Here is a 22,336-nt window from a genome sequence, read left to right as displayed (position 1 = left end):
TGGCTGAAGTCGCACGCTTAACCGACTGCGCCACCCAGGCGCCCCATCTTCGTAAGTAATTTTACAAGGTGTCTGGAATCCTGTTTGTCTAGACCCAAGGGTTTGTGGACTTAAAGCTCAACAGGTCTGCCATTCTAGAGAAGAGTGGTGGGGACCCATTGTCGCAGAGCAGGGACAGGGTGTGGAAAGGGAAGTTCTCAATAATGAGGCTTAATTTGAATGATAGGAAAGCTTTTATCATTATTATGGATGGAAGGGGGAAATGAGATATTAGCATTTGCCCAAAGTTTAAAATGCCACTACAATTAACACATTAGCTCAGGGATTACAGAGTTGATGCTGGCTCTGCAAGGAAAATGATTCCCTCAGATTTCTAAAAAATAAACAAGAGCCCCACAAAGCTCCACACGGCAATGCAGGGGTTACTTGGGCAGAACTGATAAATTCCTGAAACAAGAATTTCGGATAAACACAGCTTTTATAAAGCTACAGATCTCAGGCCCCTTTCTCCAAAAGTGGTGTTTGTGGGAAATCTCTAAAACAGTAGATGCAAGCCTCTAACTCTCTTGTACAGAGCCCATCTTAGAAAAACACAGGGGGAAAAGTCAATGCAAAAACACATTTTTGTCAAAGTCCTAGGAGAGTACACTAATCCTTAAAAAAAATAGCAAAGGGACATTTTTGAAAAATACAAATTACGGTTTAAAATATACTTTTAAATCATTCTTAGGACTTGCCTTTGGCAAAAGCAAAACCATTTGATTTGGGGTTAAAAGCTGAATCATCTGCCATCTAAGCCAAAAGGAGAGACCCCTGGACTTCCTTCGACAACCTAGGATTTATGGACACTTCGTAAATTGGGCATTTCTAGCACCACGCCTATAAGAACCCAAAGCAGTCTGTAAACGGGATCTCCAAAATTATGGGAGTCCGGGGAAAATCGTATGTAGCATATGTCTTCCTCCTCAAGAGGAAAATATATTTTATTTTTATTCTTTTGGGAGGATTTTTTTAAAGTGTTCAATTTGGGAAACAAAAGATGAGCTGCACGCTAGGAAAAGGAAGACAAAACTAAATAATACTTTTTCTTTTTATGGTTTGCTTGGCTGTAAAAAAAAGCAAAACAAAAAAACATTTTAATCAACAGGTAGAATACTCAGGTAATAAGTAACTGCTATCAAAGTTTAAATTAGGGGCGCCTGGCTGGCTCTGTCTGTAGAACATGCAACTCTTGATCTCATGGTTCTGAGTTCGAGTCCCACATTGGGTATAGAGATTACTTAAAAATAAAATCTTTATTATTTTTTTAAGTTTATTTATTTATTTTGAGAGAGACAGAGACAGCACAAGTAGGGGACGGGCAGAGAGAGAAGGAGAATCCCAAGCAGGCTCCGCACTGCCAGCACAGTGCCTGACACGGGGCTCAAACCCATGAAACCATGAGATCATGCATGCCCTGAGCCAAAATGGAGTCGGATGCTCAACTGACTCACCCACTCAGGCACCCCAAAAATAAAATCTTCAAATAAAAAAAAGTTAGGGGCACCTGAGTGGTTCAATCAGTTGAGCATCTGACTCTTGATTTTGGATCTGGTCATGATCCCAGGGTCGTGGGATCAAGCCCCTGGTTGGGCTCTTCAGTGAGCAGAAAGCCTGCTTGGGATTCTCAGTCTCCCTCTCTCTCTGCCCCTCCCCCATTCAGACTTTCTTTCTCTCTCAAAAATAAATAAATAAGTAAACTTAAAAGAAAAAAATGATTCTCTCTCCCTCTGCCTCCTCCCCTGCTCTCTCTAAAAAAAAAAGTTAAGGGGCGCCTGGGTGGCGCAGTCGGTTAAGCGTCCGACTTCAGCCAGGTCACCATCTCGCGGTCCGTGAGTTCGAGCCCTGCATCGGGCTCTGGGCTGATGGCTCAGAGCCTGGAGCCTGTTTCCGATTCTGTGTCTCCCTCTCTCTCTGCCCCTCCCCCGTTCATGCTCTGTCTCTCTCTGTCCCCCAAAAAATAAATAAACGTTGAAAAAAAATTTTTTTTAAAAATTTAAAAAAAAGTTAAAAACTAAAGTTTAACTTAAACATATATGGTTTAGAGTGAGTCGCATTTTAGACAATGCACTGCCAATATATCTTTTAAAAACACCGCAGCACTGGTGTAATATGATCAGAGATGCAGACAACTCATTAACACAGCAAGACAATTTTGAAAAGTGTATTCTGCTTTTTCAGCTACTAAAATTTCACAATTTTTTTTTTTACTTCTTAACAGTTGACACCTTATACTAATTCAAGATTCAGAGAAGAAAAAAATACATATTTGATACTCAGCCCTCATATTAGACATCCTCAAAATGTACTTGCTTTTCCTTTACTAGATTAGATGAATGAATGTTTCTACCAAAATGCTTTAGGTATATTTTATAGCTCTTTTTAACACATAACCTATTATCTTATAGGAAAATACTCTAAATAACTTGGTATCAGAAAATCATACTTAAAATTGCTGTTTACATGAAAAATCAAATCTCATTTCTTGTTAGATCCAGCACTGTAGCTATTTAAAAAATAAAAATAAAAATAAAAATAAAAAGATTAAGTTTTCCCATAAAATTAGCTGTCCATCTGGTTCATTTACTCTGAAGGAACTGACCTACCTCAGACTTCCATATCTTTAGACCTTCATAAACTCCAGCAGAGGTTCAACTTGTAACTTTAGTGTGCTTTGCGATCAATACCCATTACGCTGGAGGTTAAGGAGCATGTCAGGGAAGAGATGAATTTTTGGATTGGATTTCAACAAATGGCAATCTACTTCATCTCTCCCTCTGCTCCCCAACAAAGAGCTTCGAACTTCTGTTGCAGGGGTTCACTAAGCATCACACGTAGCCGAATGACCGATTCTCTCAAGTCGTAAGTTCCTCCTTTCAGTTGGCCTAGACTTTGTCTAATGCCAGAGGGATAGGTGGGTGCGAGAAGAACCTGACATATAATCCGAATGTCTGTCTTCCTAGAAAAGAGACTCCTGAACTAGTAAGGCCTCCCTCTCTACCACACCTTCAAAGTGGACAACAATAAGTAAATAATCCTCTTTCTTTGCCCTCTTTTTTCTATCCACAATGGAAGAGTGGTGGAAATATCGGGGGGGGGGGGGGGAGAGGGGAAAAATTAAAAGGGCAGAAAGCTATCACTTTGAGGGGTAAAACTGCTGGACAAGGAAGTAACCTGAAGTTTCAGTTGGTGGCAACCAGCCTCCACAGCAGTCAATTTATCATCATATGAAGATGTTGGGGACTTAGTCACAGTACTGACATGTGTACAAACTCTAGGCACTAGACTCAACATAAAATTCACCCTCAGAAAATGATAATTGGGAGACCACACATTTGAAATGCACCACTAAAAAGGGAGGGCAATCATTTGACAGCCAAAGCCACAATTGTGGACCTCGCCTCATGCCCACGGTCAGGTTAACGCCACATTTTATGATCCACTGAACCACTGGGTGAATGCGTGGAAAGCAAATGCATCCAAGAGCACTGGGTTATTTACACCAGCTAGATGCCTTTTTCACTGTTTTTAGCATCCGCATGGCCTGTCATGAAAGATGGAGAGCAAACACAACTTACTCAGGCTTGCTACATGAATGTTAGTGCTTTAGGAATGCTCTAAGGTCTGGCCAGGTTAGGCTCTGCAAAGGGTCCAGACCAGATCTGTTTCATCTTGCTGTCTTCCTCTCAAGAATTATCCTCTTTCTTACCCATCCCTTCGATCCAAGGAAGATTCAACTTAGTCAAGGGGAATGTGGTTGATAACCTCCAAGCAGCCTTTGCTTTTGAACAGGTTCCCACCTTCAGGTGTTTACTCAAAAAAAGTTGTCAAATAACTAGCTAAAGCAGAGCAATCAAACTGATCAGTCAGGCAGTTCTTGGACGAGGTCAACCTTCAAAGAGGATTTAACAACAGTTCTAAAGAACTGAACCCAGCTCTTCCAGTGCAGAGAAGTAGGGATTGAGGTGAAAACTGCAAGGGAGGATACAAAACAACATTTAGAATAAAAATATTTTCACTGAAATATACAAATAATGACAAGAACTGTCCATACGCTCATGGCAATTCTTCATTTCCTTTTGCAATGTAGATTCCTAGCAGAGTGTGAGGGAAATTGAACTACACCATCCCGGTTTTTCAAACTGAGAAAGTAACATAATTGTTTCCCTAACCTTCAGATTCTACTTCTAAAAGCTAAACTTAAGTTTCTTTGTTTTAATGTTTATTTTTATTTTTGAGAAAGAAAGAAAGCGTGAGTGGGGAGGAGCAGATAGAGACGTAAACAGAGTGTCTGAAGCGGGCTCTGTGCTGACAGCAGACAGCCTGATGTGGGACTTGAACCCATGAACCATGAGATCATGACCTGAGCTGACTGAGCTACCCAGGCACCCCTAAACTTAAGCTTTTAGAAACATACACCAAAAGAGGGTACAGGTAAACCTTATTAAAATTTTTTAATCGTATGTCCTGGTTTCTCACTTATGTCAATCTTCCTAAAGCTACTGTGATGATAAATATTTAAAGGACCAGTAAGAAAAGATACCTCTAGGGGTGCCTGGGTGGCTCAGGTGGTTAAGCAACCAACTTCGACTTGGGTCATGATCCCAGGTTCATGGATTCGAGGCCTGCGTCAGGCTTTGTGCTGACAGCTCAGAGCCTGGAACCTGCTTCAGATTCTGTCTCCCTCTCTCTGTTCCCCCCGAATCTCAAAAATAAGTAAACACTAAAAAAAAAAAAAACTGGGGAGGCGGCTGGGTGGCTCAGTCAGTTAAGCATCTGACTTCAGCTCAGGTCATGACCTCATGGTCTGTGAGTTGGAGCCCTGTGAGCCCCGTGTCAGGTTCTGTGCTGCCAGCTCACAGCCTGGAGCCTGCTTCAGATTCTGTTGTCCCTCTCTCTGCCCCTCCCCAGCTCACGTTCTGTCTCTCTCTCTGTCTCTCTCAAAAATAAAAATAAACATTAAAAAAATTTTTTTTAAAAAGCTCCATTGATAACAAGCCCAGTTCATCAATGACGTGCGAAATCCTGTAACACTCACTAATTACTTCAGCAGTGTGCCTCAACTGTTACATTTAATATACTCTTCATCCTTAAAAATTTAACAGGTACCCAGCCTAACTGTTTTCCATGTGAGGAACTTCAAATGGAAAGAAAACTGGAAAAACTATTTTTACTAACATAAAATGAGTCTAAGTGGAACTTCCCACCTCCCCTTGGTGTGTTTACTGATAACCACCTGACAGGGTGACAGTGATGCAATTCAGTTAGGGAAGGATGGGGGTAGAATGTGCTGTTTCCTTTTTCTAGTGCCAACTTGTTTTCAATGCTAACACAACCCTAGAGGTTACTACTCAAAGAAAGCATAGACAACAGACGTGGTTATTATGGTGATAAAGGGAAAACTGAGAAACTGACCAATTGCCATCAGTTATTTTTACAGATTCCTTCTGAATCCCTGATATTCATGAGGAAATAGCATAAACAAGAGAATGTTATACTAATATATCCATATGGAATCTTTAATTAACTTTAACTTATCAGTAATTAGTTAAGTCTGGGATGCTTTGTTTCTCCTATTACTCATTTGTTGCTGTGCCATTTCACAATAACAGGAGAACCGGATCAATTCTTAGGAGGTTTATTCATGAAATCGCATTTTAAGGAATGAATGAATACCTGCTCCTCATATAAAAGAATCGAGGTATTTGTTTAATCTACGATGAGATGCAATATGTTAAAATGCATGTATCCCGCACTTGGAAACAGATTTTTCTAGGAATTTAAAAGGCCCACACAATCCTACTTCATGGTTTAAAAAAACAAACAAACAAACAAAAAATGGTGAAGCAGTTAAAACACCATGGAGTTTTCCAATCGTTTCTTTTTAGTTTTCAGTCCCGATTTTAGGAACCAGAGCACAAAGAAGTTAAATAATGCGTTTACAAAAAAACTACTTCCACCACAAAGTAAGTCCACCTGTAATTTAAAGAAAAAAGGTAGAGCGACTAGGCCGATCCAAGAGTAAATCACGGAGGTAATGACTGGAGAACTCCTCGACTCCAATAACTTTCAAATCCCCGTCGCACCCTCCATCAGCCCGCCGACCAAAGGATTCGTGGTCAAAGTGTCCAAAGTGAATATAACAGGGCCGAGCCACGAAGCTCAGACTACCGTTCTTCCTGGGAGGAGTAGTTCCCCGGAGGAGGAGAAAGATCTCCGCGGTTACACACCCCTCCCACCCTAACACTCCCACGAGGTACCTGCGGGTCACCTCCTTCCACAGCCGCAAGGCTCCGCCACCAGCGCCGGGAGAGGCTGCGGTCTCTCTCTCTCTCTTTTTTTTTTAGCCTGGGGATACCCAACGGGGCGCAGCCCACAGCCTGGGCACTGCCAACCAACTACCTTCATGGATGGATTGTAATTCCTTTCAAAGGGCAGATTCTTCGTCGTTCCCCCGCCCGCACCCGCCGGCCCAACCACCCGCCCCGTCCGATGCGCGCTCCTGACTTCGAGCCCGGGGCCGCGCGCGCGCACAACGCGAGCCTCGCCACCCTACGTCCCGCGGGTCCACGCGCGCGCGCACACACACACCTCGGCCGCAGTTCTAGAGCAGTTGACCTGCCTGCCTAGCGCCCAGGTGTTGCGATCCACGTGTGGAAGGTGCGAGAAACAGGCCACTCGGAGCAGGAGGCAACTAGGGAGAGGGGATGCTGATTTCAGAGTTAGCCCCCTCTGAGTGGCTAAGAGGGTTCCCGGGAGAACACCAGGGCTTCCGAGGCTCCGCGCCGACGGCGGTACTCGGCACACAAGCCTGAGGCGCGCGGCCATGTCCTTGCGACCCTAGCCTGGCCGGGGCCGGGAACGCAGGGAGGAGAGGGTCCCAGGCCCGGCGCGAGGGCCCGCGCAGCTCGGAACCCCGCCCCCCCAGGCCGGTGCACCGCCTCTCGGCGCCGAGCACTGAGGACACGCCCCGCCCCCTTCCCGTCCGGCCAATGGGCGCCCGGGCCGCGCACTGTGTGTCCCCGCCTCCGCCGGGGAAACTTGGAGCTGGAGAAAAGTTTGTACAGAGGCTGGAAGGGCGAGAGCGGAGCTCGGAACCCTGTAGCCAAGAGGAAGAAGATGAAAGGTCCCAGGTCAGAGCCTCAGGCCGAGTGGACCTCAAGCCGCCCCCAGGGCGCCGGAAGCAGCCTCAGTGGCAGCCGCCAGCCCCGATAGCCGCCGGTGCTGCCCTGGGCTTCCGAGGGGGGGCGACCTGATTCCGGGAGTGAGGATCCGCGCCACCTGCGCGAGCGGCCCCCACATCTGACTGCTGTCCGCCCGGGGACGGGACCTGCGGGCTCCGAAAAGTTTGGTCCCGTCTTTGAAGGAACGAGGGAAAAAAGAAGCAGAAGAGGAAAGAAAGAAAGAAATCCAAGATCAGACTTCATTGACCCATCCCGCTACCCTTCTGGTTCTCCCAAGTTTTTTGAAAGCTGGCCATTCCGACCCCAGTTCCGGAAAATTGGCAGCCGCGGAGACCCGGCTCTGAGAAGGCAAAGACTTGGCAAGCTCCACACTGAGCTGGGCGAGACTTAGGGCAGGTTGGAGGCTTATCCTGGACATCTGAGTGTTGACCCTGGGGGCTTACGCGGCTGCCACCGCCGCAGCAACCACAGGTGAGATGAGGCTTTGAGGGCACCGGGCGGAGAGCGATGGGCGGGCGCTCCTCGAGCGGAGCCCGGGAGGAGCGAGCGCGCTTTCCAAATTGCCTTCCGTAACTTGTTTTCGGTGAGGATTTTATTGACTCAGAATCTGTCGGGAATAAGAGCGAACCACTCGCTTTTCCCTTGAGATAGGCCTTGTTCATCTTGGCAGTGGAGGGAGTTGGGCTGGAGGGGGCAGGGAGGAGGAGAGAATGGAAGTATCAACTAGCAAATATTAATGACAGCAGAGTGGGGGGCTGCTGGCAGGAGGTATCCTGAGCCTGGCGATTTCGGTAGCCGAAGTTGGTAAATGGCTACTCTCCACGATGCAGGCGGGATCCAGTTGTTGGTCTTGTCTCATCAGCATATTGTTTCTTGGGAGCGGGTCTGACAAGTGGTAATTTCATCTCACCGCGCCTGTGTCTCTCCTACCATCCCCAGGCCCAGCTTCGAAGGCCAAGGCTGTGTACCGCGGACCACCACCATGTCCACCCCTGGGGTCAATGCGTCCGCCTCCTCTACCCCCGACCGTCCCAACAGCCCGGTGACCATCCCGGCGGTGATGTTCATCTTCGGGGTGGTGGGCAACCTGGTGGCCATTGTGGTGCTGTGCAAGTCGCGCAAGGAGCAGAAGGAGACGACCTTTTATACGTTGGTTTGCGGACTGGCCGTCACCGACCTGCTGGGCACGTTGCTGGTAAGCCCGGTGACCATCGCCACATACATGAAGGGCCAGTGGCCCGGAGGCGAAGCGCTCTGCGAGTACAGCACCTTCATCCTGCTCTTCTTCGGCCTGTCGGGCCTCAGCATCATCTGTGCCATGAGTATCGAGCGCTACCTGGCCATCAACCACGCCTACTTCTACAGCCACTACGTGGACAAGCGGCTGGCGGGCCTCACGCTCGTCGCGGTCTATGCGTCCAACGTGCTCTTCTGCGCGCTGCCCAACATGGGCCTGGGCAGCTCGCGGCTGCAGTACCCGGACACCTGGTGTTTCATCGACTGGACCACCAACGTGACGGCGCACGCCGCCTTCTCCTACATGTACGCGGGCTTCAGCTCCTTCCTCATTCTCGCCACGGTGCTCTGCAACGTGCTCGTGTGCGGCGCGCTGCTCCGCATGCACCGCCAGTTCATGCGCCGCACCTCGCTGGGCACCGAGCAGCACCACGCGGCGGGTCCCTTGGCCGTGCCCTGGGCCCCCTGCCGGGGCAACCCGGCCGCCGCCTCCCCCGCCCTGCCGCGCCTCAGCGACTTTCGCCGCCGCCGGAGTTTCCGCCGCATCGCGGGTGCCGAGATCCAGATGGTCATCTTACTCATCGCCACCTCCCTGGTGGTGCTCATCTGCTCCATCCCTCTCGTGGTGAGTGGCCGGGAACGGGGCCCTTCTGGGCCCTTTCCTCGCATGCACCTCCCTCCTCCGTCTAACGCTTCCTCCTTGCCCTCTCCTGCCTCGGCAGTGAACTTGTCCTCCAGCTCCAGCCTGGAATCTTGACCCTCGGCTACTCAGACCAGGCCCAACCTCCTCTTCGGCCGCATCCCTCATGAGATGTAGTAGGTGATTTTCTCCTACATCCCCGAGTTGCTTTCTCCGAAAGCCTGGTTTCCTTTCTCTCCCGGGACAGCCCCTACCCCTTGCTGCCTGACATTGGCCTTGAGCCTTCCGGGAACACCTGCCACTCCTTCAGATGTGGAGGGGAAACCGCTGTAGGGTGACTTAGCCCCGTCCTCCACAGTGAACCGCAGAAGCCCGAAACTTCGGGGGTGGTGATTTCTTTGTTCTCCCCGATTCCTTAGGGGCAGCGCGGGTTTGGTGCTTTGATTTTTGTACGGATTTGTTTTTTTGCTTTTGTTTTTGGTTTTGGTTTTGGTTTTTTTGCTTGCTTGTTTTGGTAGATTATGTAGAAGTTTAGAGCTAGAGAGACTGGATGTCTTTTGGTCTAATCTAATCACCCTCACTTTACATAGGGCTTGACTTGCTTAAAATAATCGAGCAGAACCACACTGTCAGGCGCCATTCCCTGCTCCTTCCCAGGCTGTGCCCTGGGAGAACATCTAGTTGCGCATGTGGGTCACCATTCCTACCCCGGCATGGCCTAGCGTCAGGTTCCTTCATTCTTTCTTGGAACCAGGAAAGCCAGGTTTCTCAGGGGGGCCTATTAAGTTCAGACTGATGTACATGGGTCACTGAATTTGAATTCTCAACAACCCTGAGAGGTACAGTGTCATTCTAAAGAAAGGAAGCTTTAGAGATGGTCATCTAATTATTGCCAAGCCCAAACCCTGCAGCTTGTGATGAACCTCAGACCCACCTGACTCCAAACCCTGTTCATATAAAATTACATCACGTCTCACTCCTAGAACATTTCTAATTTTGGCCTTCGTACAGTGTGTGCATTTGAGTTTTGGCACACTTCACTTTCAGGACACCGCCTTCTTAAAATTGCCTTTGGATTAACTTTGTTATAAGCAGAAAGGTGGAAAACGTACCTAGTTCTCTACTTTGCCTGTCATTAAAACGGAGTGCACCAGAAACTGCTGGGTTCACACGCATAATACTTTATCTAGAGTTTCTACTGAAAGCAACAGGTTCTGAATTCTTTTGTCTCTCAAAACACTGCATTTCTGGAAATTCTAAACTACCAACTCAAAAAGAAATGACTTCTCTGTCTTAGGCTGATTGGGAGCAAGAGAAAATAAATGTAATGAGCTATTATTCCTTTCTCTTATTAATACTGTCCAGGGATATTTAATATAAAAATATTATATCTCTGATAAAAGTGAGTGTAAATGGAAGGAACTTAGATGTGGCTGAGAGCCAGCTTACAGTAGCTTCTTGACAATTTTTATAAACAGAAATAAATATAATTGGCCAGAAGGGCCTTTAAACCATTCCAGGACCCAATATAACTTACCAAGTTAAGTCACACTTGAGCCACATAAATATATTTTACTGTCTGTAATGGCAACTCAATACAGTGAGATTTGGAAGAAACAGATCTGCTCCAGCTGGGACTCCCTTCTTTAGCTTCTGCCTTATGTTTTACAGAACAGTAAATGACAAAGTGAGTGGTTGTTATGTACAGAACATCCACTTTAAGGAGCTGAGGAATTAGAGCTAGAAGTTCAGCAACGTGCACATACTTTTAAAATATGAAGGTAAGGATATGAGCTGTTGATGACTGCATAGTCACAGATGAATTGTTTTCTTGGAGCATCAAGAGATGCATTAAAAACTTCATTCATTTCATGGGCAGAAGTGGTGGACCCAACCCCTATGGTACAGGGCCATTTAGCACAAAATGTTTGAAGTTATTTGAGAAGCTAGAGGCAAGAAATTATAGGAGCTATATTTGTAGTTTGCAAAAGAGCTACATTTTAACTAACAACTACTATCCACTCTATTATATAAAGTCAGGAACGTGCAGTAGATACTAAGTAATTTTACTCTGAAAATTGGAACTGGCTCAACTAAGAGGTAATCACATAGTGATGTACTCACATGCCTTTGAGTAATAAAGAATAACAGTAATAAAGAGTAACAGTAGCTTCAGTTTTTAGCCTTTAGTTCTGGCTACTAACCTCTTAACTTCAGATTCAGTTTAATTGTAAATTAATGATAAGCAATGAGGTCATTATACTACTCACCCACCCACAGTTTGGCTGTTACTGAAAGAGTTAAAAGGGGAATTTACCCATAACTGTCGTCTTCCTTGGCTTCCTTTCGCAACTTTCATGTATTTTCATGTTTCTCATATTGAGATTGTAATTTAAGTTTAAAGCTTCTGAACTCTGACATTTGAAGCAGTCGGACCTATCTTCAGTTCCAAGGAAACTATTGAGGCACCTTTTTTTACTTACATCAAATCAAGCTGGTGGCTAATCCTACTTGAGGAAAATCAAATCCTTCAAAACACTTAAAATGCTTTGGAAAGGCTAATAGAGCAAATAGAGTTTACTTGGAATTTCAAAAAGCCTGACATAGTATATGAGGTTAACAGTCACTTGAAAGGCAAATTTTGTCTCTTGGACACTAGGGAAGAAAAAAAAAAAACTACAGTGTCTCTTAGAGGGCAGTTGATACTGAGTTTCATAGAAAAAGTAAATTTTAATTTGTTTTCCAAAACATATGTCTCACAAATAGAGCTTGGAATGGAAATTGAGAAAGCTTAGGGAATTAATCGTGGATATAAGAAACTGGGCTAGACTTGAGAAACTTTCTCAAATGAGTCGTAATCAACAAATAGAGAAGGTGTAAGTACATTTGACAAGGAACATTACATGACAAGATTTGGTGGTTCCTGTCATTTTGTCTATTCTATTTAAAACCAGTCTCTGTTTTTTTTTTAAACTCAGAAAAAGCTGAAGAAATGAAAGAGTCTATGCTTAAAATAAATAAAAGGGACTGAATTCTTCAGAAACATGCAAGCAAGACAGGTTTCTAAGGTCCCATGTTACATGCTATAGCTGTATCGACATCTGGTGCCCAATTTTTGCAGTTACTAACGTTAAGATAACAGTTAAAATCAAATCTTTTGCCGCAGGACTAAACAGCTAGACTGTAAGATTTTTGGAAAGGCATTTTCCCCCATGCATAGGCAAGCCGAGGCATATTAATAGCTTACTTGTTTCTTTCATTTTCTTTCTTCTTACTCTGAAGTAATAAGTATTTATCTCTGTTAGGGGTAGAATGGCCAATTTGATTCGTCTTCTGCCTTGGACAGGTAAAACAGATGGTTAGGAAAATAGCTTCCTGTGAGTGTTTATTTGACTGTTTACTAATAAACCATTTGTCTTGATAAAGCCTTCACCAGCATTTGACCAAGGAAGATTTATTATAGCAGAGGAAGCTGTAAATAGTTACACTTTTGTTTACTGTAGGCAAACTGAAGTAGAGTCACAGAACAACTGATGGGATTTCAGATGAGCACAAATCACATTTAAAGGTGTAAGAGTAATGCCATGAATTTGAGTGCCATTACAGCAGAACCTGAAGGATTTGATTAGTTTTTCAAATAAATTTGGCTAAGTTAAAAATGGCAGTTCCTGGGGCGACTGGGCGACTCAGTCTGTTAAGCCTTGGACTCTTGATTTCTGCCCAGATCATGAACCCAGGGACGTGGGATCAATCCCTGCGTGGGGGCTCCATGCTGAGCATGGACTCTCTCTCTGCCCCTCCTCTGCGTGAGTGTTCTCTCCTCTCTCTCTCTCTCTCTTTCTCTCCCTAAAAAAATTAGCAGTTCCTGAAAGCAGTGTTTTAGTCATAACCATGGAATTGGTAGAACCTTGAAGACTGCAGAGTAGCACATAAAAGGGATTCCCACGTACAGCATCTCATCTGAGTCTTGAAAGCTCTAGGAAGAACCCAGGGCTGGCCAGTATTTTCATTCTGCTCTTCAGTTTTCTCACCTGCAGTTGAGGAATTTATATCCTTCTGCAACTTGCTGGGGGGAGTCCCAGTCTAACAGACTGTCACCATGTTTGGCTGACCTGTCAAGCCTTGGTTTTATGGAACATCTACTAACAAGATTTTTTTCTCCCCAGAGATGAAGTGATTCTTGTAATCTCCTATTAGAATATTGAAAATTAGAGTTAAAAAAAAAACCTTCAGAAATAAATGTTCCATGTAGAGACTGACCTGTAGTGATTAAATAATTTGCCTGTAGTAAATGGTGACCCAGAAGGAGGGAGAACTCTCTTACATCACCACACTCAAGAACTCTTTCCACTATCCTTTACTTAAAGATTTTTTTTTTTGGTCACTAAAAAAAAAGTGGTAAAAATTTCTAGTAACAGCTGTGTCAATTTTGGATTCTTCACAGGGCAGTTAGATAACCGAGCACACACAGATAATTCCTTTTATGTTCTTGGAACAGAACACATAGCACACACAAATTCAGCTGTAGGACCGTGTCGTTTATTGGAAAACATTTGTACTTTGACAGTCAATTACTAAATCGGTCTTATCAAAATTTCAACATTCTTTTTCAATTAGACATTCCCTGCCAACAGGTTTTTCTCACATAGGAAGTAAATGTCTTTTGACACCAAAGCTACCTCTGAGCTGTGGTTTTGGAATTATTCACACATTCCACAGTAGCCGAAATACCATGTATGGGTTACCAAAAAAGCAAGGGCAGCAGATATTTATGTTATGTGCTAGGCATTGAATGAAGCACTCTCATAATTTGTACATTAATTAGAAGGAGCAGAGCCAGGATTTGAAGAGGTTTGTTTCATTCCAAAGCTTGTGCATGGACCTCTACAACATACAGCCTCCCTTTCAGCTCTCCTGTCATCACACCTTCTTTTGAATTTATCATCTCCAAGTTCTGTTCCAATGCTCCCGAATCCTAATTTGTAGTCATCCTCTCAAGAAGCTTAGAATATTGTAACATATGCCAATATTCTAAGCTCCTTGATTCACTTTTAAAATTGCAAGAGAGTATATATGTTGTTTGCGTTGAATGAACTTTTTAAGCTTTTTCCCCTGACACAGAGATTCTGTTTTATCAGCAGCACACTCTTCCAACACTGAAAACTGCCTGAACATGTGTATTTCTGAAGCATATAAGGACAGGAATTCCAGAAAAGTGCTTTCACCACCCACCCCACATGACATTGGAGTACTGCTGTGGATATTCCCATATTCATTTGGATTTTCCCCTGCTATGGGGAGAGCAAACCAAGTAGCCTTTAAAGTGAGGCAGAGACAGGGGCGCCTGGGTGGCTCAGTCAGTTAAGCGTCCCACTTTGGTTCAGGTCATGATTTCATGGTTTGCGAGCTCGAGCCCCATGTGGGGTTTTGTGCAGACAGCTCAGAGATTGGAGCCTGCTTCAGATTCTGTGTCTCCCCCTCTCTCTGTCCCTCCCATGCTCATGCTCTGTCTCTCAACAATAAATAAGTGTTAAAATTTTTTTTTTTTAAGTGAGGCAGAGATCGCTAAACTTTTTCAAACATTACAGAGTACATGGAGATTTTGTTCATTTTGTCTTTTTCTCTGCCCCAGGGCAGTCTCCAATGCGAACATGCTATGAAGGAAAACTAATGTGTCTTCATTTTTTTTTAGTAATTTGAGAATGTTTTTAGCTGAAGTTTTAAATGTTCTTTTCATTCTCCTCTTTATTGCTATCTTGTGAGCTCCCCTTTGCTGAAATGACATTAAATAACCAGGCTCAGTGGCTTGTATTAATTGTAAGCCTGTCCCCCCTCCATGGAACTCTAAAATAGGGCTTCCTTCATTCCCTTGGATGCTAGTCAAAATCACTTAAAACTGTGGAGGAAGTGAGACACAGAGTGATGTGATCTTTCCTTGCTTCTCATCACCTTTGATTATGAAATCTCATTAATTTTTTTTACAACAGTCTAGCTTTTCTGAAAGGTCACAAAAATTTTAAAATAAAATGCTAAGTCCTAATACATTCCAGTAAATAGATACAAATTTCATTCCTTTTATATCCATTTCAACTGTTCAAAAATGTTCCTCCTTTCAGTACTAACCATGTTTCCTTTGAGGTGGGAGAGGCAACCAGCAACAAGAGATTTCAATGTTAAAAATCTCAAAAATGCAAAGTCCAGACTTTACCAAGATTCTGTTCTGAAAAAGGGTCTTAGAGATGGCTAAGCAAACCGCTTCTTAGGGAGAACCTGTGGACCAAAAACTTCCAGGTGGAGCAACACCGCCACCTAGAGGCTATAAGTCTCCAGTCCTCACAGACCCTGTCTCAGTTTTTTTGTTTTTTGTTTTTTGTTTTTCTAAAGACTATGCACAGGGAAGGCCTGATACTAACACATTTTAGTCCAATGTTTCTTTTACTCTTAGGAACATAGTATGTGATGTGAGTAAAATACAGACCTCATACGTTTTACCAATGATTCCATTGTCAGGAAATAATTCTTAAGCAGAAAGCCAGCCAACCTGGTAGAACAGAAAAAGGGACATGGAAGTCACCAGAAGACCAGAATGAGCCACCAACAAGGTGGCTTGATAAGTTCCTCAAAACCTTCAGGTCTCAGTAACATTTCATCTGAGAAAAGGCCCGTAGACCTGAGGGCATCTCTCAGTGCCCAAATACAGCTATGGCAAGAAAGTGCTTTGTGTCACTAGTTTTTAGAAAATGGAAAATCAATCATGCTTTGTCTTGATAATATCATTTATCCAAGCACAGTTTCTAAAGGTATTTTAAGTCATCATATACTTCTGTTTATTCTAGTTCAGTTTTTATTTAGCTGTCTGCCAGAGATCAAGGTATTAATTTCATGCTAGTTAGAGCCATTTGACCATTTTATTTTATTCTGTGAGATTTACAGGACAATAACCTGATTCAAAACATTTAGGGCCAGATGTGTTTTAGAATTCAGAATTTCTTGGCTTTTAGAATTTTAGTAATAAGTAATATTACATATTAATCATATGTAATATTCCCATCAAAATTGGGACAATACCTCCAAAGCAAAACCCAGGAATACTTAATACTAAGTAGAATAAACGAACTATAAATAGCCTCACAGTCTAGTTCGGTTCCAGTTTTACTGCCGAAATAAGTTTAGGTCAGGTTTTGCAATCAAAAACAAAACAAAACAAATGAATAACAACAAAAGAACAACAACTGAAAACCAATAATTTCTTAGCAAGGGACTATAGACCTGTATAGATCACAGTCTGAATTCCAGCTAAGGAAGAAATAGAAATACAGCTACATCTCACTAATCTAGGCTCATCTAGAGATGTTTCTCATGAATTGAGTTTTACAGATTAATGCACTTATTTCCTTAAACATTTTAAACTTATTTTATCCAAATTGTTATAAATCTTTCTAAACTATCCCTTCTTTCATGGTGATTCATAGACCATGAATATTAATTATTATACTGCATAATAAAGTAGCAGTATCCTCGAGTCTTGTTAAAGTTAGAGATATTTGCCCCTAAATGGCTCCAGCTCTGCTTTTGTGGGTTCTTTCTCCTTTTTATGGTTTTTGTGCATCCTCCTTGGCTGAGACTTGCCTCTTACTTCTCCCTTATGAAAATAATTACTAAAGGCAAGTAATAATTATTAAGTAATTACTAAAGATAGAGATCATGTACCTTTTTTAAAGTTTATTTATTTATTTTGAGAGAGCAGGAGCACAAGCAGGGGAGGGGCAGAGAGAGAGAATCCCAAGCAGGCTCCATGCTGTCATTGCAGAGCCTGATGCAGAGTTGCAACTCATGAACCATAAGATCTTGACCTGAGCTGAAACCAAGAGTTGACGATTAACCGACTGAACCACCCAGGCACCCCAAGACAGAGATCACTTTTAAAGCCCCTTTTTATATGAGGTGAGTTTTTTACATACAAGATCCTATTGGAGGGGTGTCTGAGTGGCTCAGTCCGTTGAGCGTCCAACTCTTGATTTCAGCTCAGGTCATGGTCTCACTGTCCTGAGACTCAGCCCCAAGTTGGGCTCTGTGCTGGGTATGGAGCCTGCTTAAGATTCTCTCTCTTCATCTCCCTCTGCCCCTGCCCTGTTCTGTCTCTCAAAAAGAAAAAACAAAAACAAAAACACACCTCCTAGTGGAATTAGACGATTTAGACAATAATAACAGTAATATTCCAAGAATAAATATAAGAGTGTACATTTAGCAAGTGCTTTCTCCTCTAAGGAATAAAATATAGTCTTCCTTGAGTTTGCATAAATTCATACTCTCTTCATTGAATCATTTGAAATTCCCAGAAGTCACTTACAATGACTTTACACAGGGAATGACCTCTATTTGAAATGTTATGTCCTTCCTTCTAAATTTAGTAAATTCCCACTCACCGATCAAAAACTCCCTGCTAGATTCCTCTTCTGCAGGAGGCATCCACTGACGCCCTCCCCTCCAGATCTGGATTAGTTGTGCCCCCATATACACCTCTCCCATTTCATTTAATCACCCTGAAGTCAGAGTTGATCTTCCTTCCTATGTTCTGTGCTGTAGATTACTCTCTGCCTTCAAGAAGTTTGTGGTATTCAGTGGTGCCTGCGTGGCTCAGTCAGTTAAGCCTCCGACTTCAGCTCGGGTCATGATCTTGTGGTTTGTGGGTTCGAGCCCCACATCGTGATCTGTGCTGACAGCTCAGAGCTTGGAGCCTGCTTCCGATTCTGTCTCTGTCTCTGTCTGTCTCAAAAATAAAATGAAAACATTTTTAAAAATTCGTGGTATTCTAAATGCAGCTTTTTTGGCCAGACTTATCACAATGCCTAATACACAGTAAGTACTTACTATTAAATGATTAAATGCATGAAAAAATGAAAGTAATTATAGGAAGAGCAAAATTTTTGAACCGCCAAAAATAAGACCCCAAAATAGCAAACAGGTTGTTAGGGTCTCCTTCTGTTTACTTCATTTATGCCTGCCCATCCCATGGTGGGCTGGCAGATGTGCCCTTTGCCTCAAATAGCTCAAAGAGCAGTAGAATGAATTGTCTTCCCCACTGGTCTGTGCAGAGTGCGCTTTCAGCACTTGGCTCTTTACTGGCTCTAATGCTCTATAGACACAAAGGAGGGATTGGTTCTGACTGGAGTTTCAGGATGGATTCACCAAGTGGCAGTCATTGAGCCAAACTACAGTTTGCAAGCAGCAGGGGGCCACTGAATGTTTAGGGATTGAGCAGCACAATCAGATCTACTTTCTAGAAGCAATCCTCTCATGGCAGTTTGGAGGCTGGATTGGAGAGGACAGAAACTACAGATGGGAAAGCTACTTTGGTGGCTGATGCAATAATCCAGGTGAGGAATGCAGTGAAAGGGCAAAGATTGGAAGAGGTTTTTGAAGGAAGAGTCATTAACACTAGATGATTCTTATAACTGGGGAACAGACTCTATAGAAAAAATAGAAACTATTCACTGGTCATTCTGGATGACAGGAGATTCAGACATTGGTTTAAAAGTTCCCAGTATATTCTTACTGGACTCTATAATTAAAGGGATCTCTGGGCTTTTTTGTGATGATTGGTTAGTTGACTTAAAAAATGAATTTCATGGGGAGCCTGGGTGGCTCAGTCGGTTAAGCGTCGGACTTCAGCTCAGGTCACGATCTCGCGGTCCGTGAGTTCGAGCCCCGCGTCGGGCTCTGGGCTGATGGCTCAGAGCCTGGAGCCTGCTTCCGATTCTGTGTCTCCCTCTCTCTCTGCCCCTCCCCGTTCATGCTCTGTCTCTCTCTGTCTCAAAAATAAATAAAAACGTTAAAAAAAATGAATTTCACTTAAATATATAAAAAAAAGCAACTGGAATAAGGGAAATCAGTGGCTTTCTGGAGGGAAAAAGATACCTCATTAGAATCACAAAAACTTAAAAGCACTCACAAAAATGAAGTTAATAAAGTGTTTCCCAAAGAAACTTTATGCTTCTGTCGCCTATACATACATTGCATTTTTGTATACCATCTTTTATCTAAGGAAGATATTCATAGGATAGTTACAAAAATTTTAAAGTTACACTAACTCAAAACAAACGTAATTGCACAATCGCTGGTCTTCCTGAGGCTTATCATGTAAGTTGCTCTTTCTTGGCAGTTATTAACAGAAAATAAGGCAGCTAGCTAATGTTACTAGGTTAGACATTGCGGGTAAATATTTCCCTAGTTGATTAATGGTGAAATCTAAACGTGGGCGTCTCATTTATGCAGGTACGGGTGTTCATCAACCAGTTATATCAGCCACGTTTGGTGCCAGAAATCAGCAAAAACCCAGATTTGCAGGCCATCCGAATTGCTGCTGTGAACCCCATCCTGGACCCCTGGATATATATCCTTCTGCGGAAGACCGTGCTCAGCAAAGCAATCGAGAAGATTAAATGCCTCTTCTGCCGCATCGGCGGGTCCCGCAGAGACCGTTCCGGACAGCACTGCTCAGACAGCAGAAGGACATCTTCCGCCATGTCTGCTCACTCTCGCTCCTTCCTCTCGCGAGAGCTGAAGGAGATCAGCAGCACATCTCAGACCCTCCTTTACATGCCCGACCTCAGTGAAAATGGTCTCGGAGGCAGGAATCTGCTTCCGGGTGTACCCGGCATGGGCCTGGCCCAAACAGACACCACCTCACTGAGGACTTTGCGAATATCGGAGACTTCGGACTCCTCCCAGGGGCAGGATTCAGAGAGTGTTTTACTGGTGGACGAGGTCAGTGGGAGTAGCAGGTCTGGCCCTGCCCCAAAGGGGAACTCTCTGCAAGTCACATTTCCCAATGAAACGCTGAACTTATCAGAAAAATGTATATAGTAGCTACAGAAAGAAACACAGCACTAGTTCTGGAAGAACATAAAAATCCTGTGCAATAGACACATAAATGAAGTGTTTAGCTGTGCTCAGAAGGGCTGTTCGGGCCCTTCAACTCACATTGAAGAACATTTGGGCTTTTTAGCACTTTTCAAGCAATCAAGGTGATTCCTACAGGACCCGATGTCTGAAGCACATTGGTTGTCACTTCACTGGGACACAGGATTTCTATCACCACTTGATGGCTGGCAAGATCTACCCTCAGTTTTTCTACTTGATAGGAGGATGGCATAAGTTTTGCTATTTTCATAACACCCAGAGCTTTATACCCGGCGTACAGCAGAAGGCCAGGTACAGAAGGGCTCTATTCCAATAAACTATGAGGACTATCTTATGACTTAAGTGTTTCACTAAAGCATGAAATGTGAATTTTATTGTTGTAAATATGATTTAAGGTATTTAAAGTATTTTCTTCTCTGTGAGAAGGTTTATTGTTAATACAAGGTATAATGAAATTATGGTAATTCCTCTCTTCCCAGTATAACCAGCTCAAGTTGCAGATGTATTTTTTTTCATAAACAAGTTCAGGCCAAGGTGTTGAAAATCACAGTGAGACTCAGAGCTATTTAAAAAAGATACAAATTTTTAAAAGAAAGAGTTTAGGATTATAAAAGGAATCAAGCAAAATGCTATTTTAAGACATGAATATTAGCCCAAAATGTTAGTTCTTTCCAAGCTATGTATAATAATACATGGTGAAAATTTTTAGTGATGCTACATGTATTTATCCAGAAAATGGTGATTTCAGGAGAGGCTAACCTGCTGGTAAATATTTTCTATTTTTGTCCCCTCTGATACTTTTTAAAATATAAAATTTTTAAAGTCTCACTAAATAACCCATAATTGAAGTATATAATGTAAAAGAAGTCCAAGCAACTTGTTTCCCTCTTAAAGTGTTCATAGTTTTACTTTCCTAAGGAATGATCTAGAATATCCTTTAAAATTTAAGAGGAAGGCAGATTGTACCATGAAGGCCTTTATTTTGAGATGTGGAAGGATCACAAATTTTGTGAGTTCAACAACATAAGGGGTACAGAAGTTGGACACATGAGGGTGCCCTTCTAGTGGTTTTGTGAATTACCCAGTGATGCTGTACACATTTGAAGGACCTTTCTCAAGGAAATACTAAGCATGTTTTGTTGCTTAAAAGTGTTTTTGTGAATCGCTTGGTTATAACTAAATTCTGAGCCTGATAGTGATGTGGTTTTGAGAAGCGGTTGTACCAACTGAAATTATTTTGGAGATTATAATAAATAAATACACTCAGTCTGAGTTCCATATCATCAGTTTTGGAAATTGTTTGTTTCGGGTCATCGTCTATATCCTTTTAAATTGGAATAAATTGTTTTATTTGAAGTAATGTCAAATTTAGAAAAAAAGTTTGCAACAGTGCAAAGCCTTGGATCCACTTACTGGAGAATGATCCTTAGAAACTAAGATCTGGGTGTAAGGTGTACTCAAAGTCACATTTGTCTATGGAGAGTTTGTGGTGGAGAGTGTGGCAGAGACAGTCTTATGCCTAACTTGCTGCATGTGAAAAACCCACATATTCATTACAAAAAAATTAACCTAAGCTTATGGCCCTTCCTACTTGTAAATTCTCTGAATCAGGGCTTCTCAAACTTTATCATGCATCAGAACATCTGGAGAGCTCATGAGAATGGTTTCTGATTTAGTAGGTCTGGGGTGTGTATACATTTCTGAAAGAAAACTCCCCGGTGATTCTCGTGGTGCCCTTGGAGTAGAAGTAATACCCAGGACTGTGGTTGTGATTTGCTATTTGCAAGTTAAAAAAATATTTTTGGATGATGTCAGAAAAATAGGACTGTCATCTTCACAGACCTGAAGGCACAGTGATTCTCAGCTGAGGTCAGAATAGCTTAGAAAAGGAGGATCTGGCTCAAGCCTGAGATGTTCTATTTCACCATGCTAACCACAACTAAGAAAACAATGATTTCAGAAATATTTTACCTGTGAAAGAGGCTTTCATTTTTCTCCCATGTATGTGGACAATGAGACAACCCCCAGATTTGTATACAAATGAAATATATTTATTACTATATATATATGTATATATATATATATATATATATACACATATATATATATGTTTATATATCACCTGTGTTTAGGGAGGAAAAACAAAAGCCTCATTCACAAGTTAGCATTACTAATAATATTTAGAGCATAATCTCACTCATTCTTCACTTCAGGTTCACAACCCAGAATACTGATTCTAGCTTATTCTTTTTTAATTCAAATACGATTCACAGATTATGAAGCTTGCCCCATATTTTATTATGTTCACAGAATG

The 22,336-nt window shown here is 42.9% G+C and overlaps 1 protein-coding gene and 1 pseudogene across 1 annotated transcript; one reads left to right on the top strand and one right to left on the bottom strand.

Moving 5' to 3' along the window:
- The window catches only part of LOC123577391, a 108,109-nt pseudogene extending 101,325 nt beyond the window's left edge, over positions 1–6,784 (bottom strand).
- A 798-nt stretch (positions 6,785–7,582) lies between these two features.
- PTGER4 (prostaglandin E receptor 4) lies at positions 7,583–21,305 on the top strand. Its single transcript, XM_045439589.1, has 3 exons — positions 7,583–7,694; positions 8,163–9,084; positions 19,375–21,305. The coding sequence occupies exons 2-3, from the start codon at positions 8,206–8,208 to the stop codon at positions 19,963–19,965; spliced, it is 1,470 nt and encodes a 489-aa protein (XP_045295545.1). The 5' UTR covers positions 7,583–7,694; positions 8,163–8,205; the 3' UTR covers positions 19,966–21,305.
- The last annotated feature ends 1,031 nt before the right edge of the window (positions 21,306–22,336 follow it).

Source organism: Leopardus geoffroyi, chromosome A1, assembly GCF_018350155.1.
Source record: "Leopardus geoffroyi isolate Oge1 chromosome A1, O.geoffroyi_Oge1_pat1.0, whole genome shotgun sequence".
Classification (NCBI taxonomy): Eukaryota; Metazoa; Chordata; class Mammalia; order Carnivora; family Felidae; genus Leopardus; species Leopardus geoffroyi.
This window is presented reverse-complemented; position numbering and strand designations above follow the sequence as displayed.

Coding starts and splice junctions, on each gene's coding strand:
- PTGER4 (XM_045439589.1), top strand. CDS start 8,206: ATGTCCACCCCTGGGGTCAATGCGTCCGCCTCCTCTACCCCCGACCGT. Junction 9,085..19,374: donor TCTGCTCCATCCCTCTCGTG/GTGAGTGGCCGG, acceptor TCATTTATGCAG/GTACGGGTGTTCATCAACCA.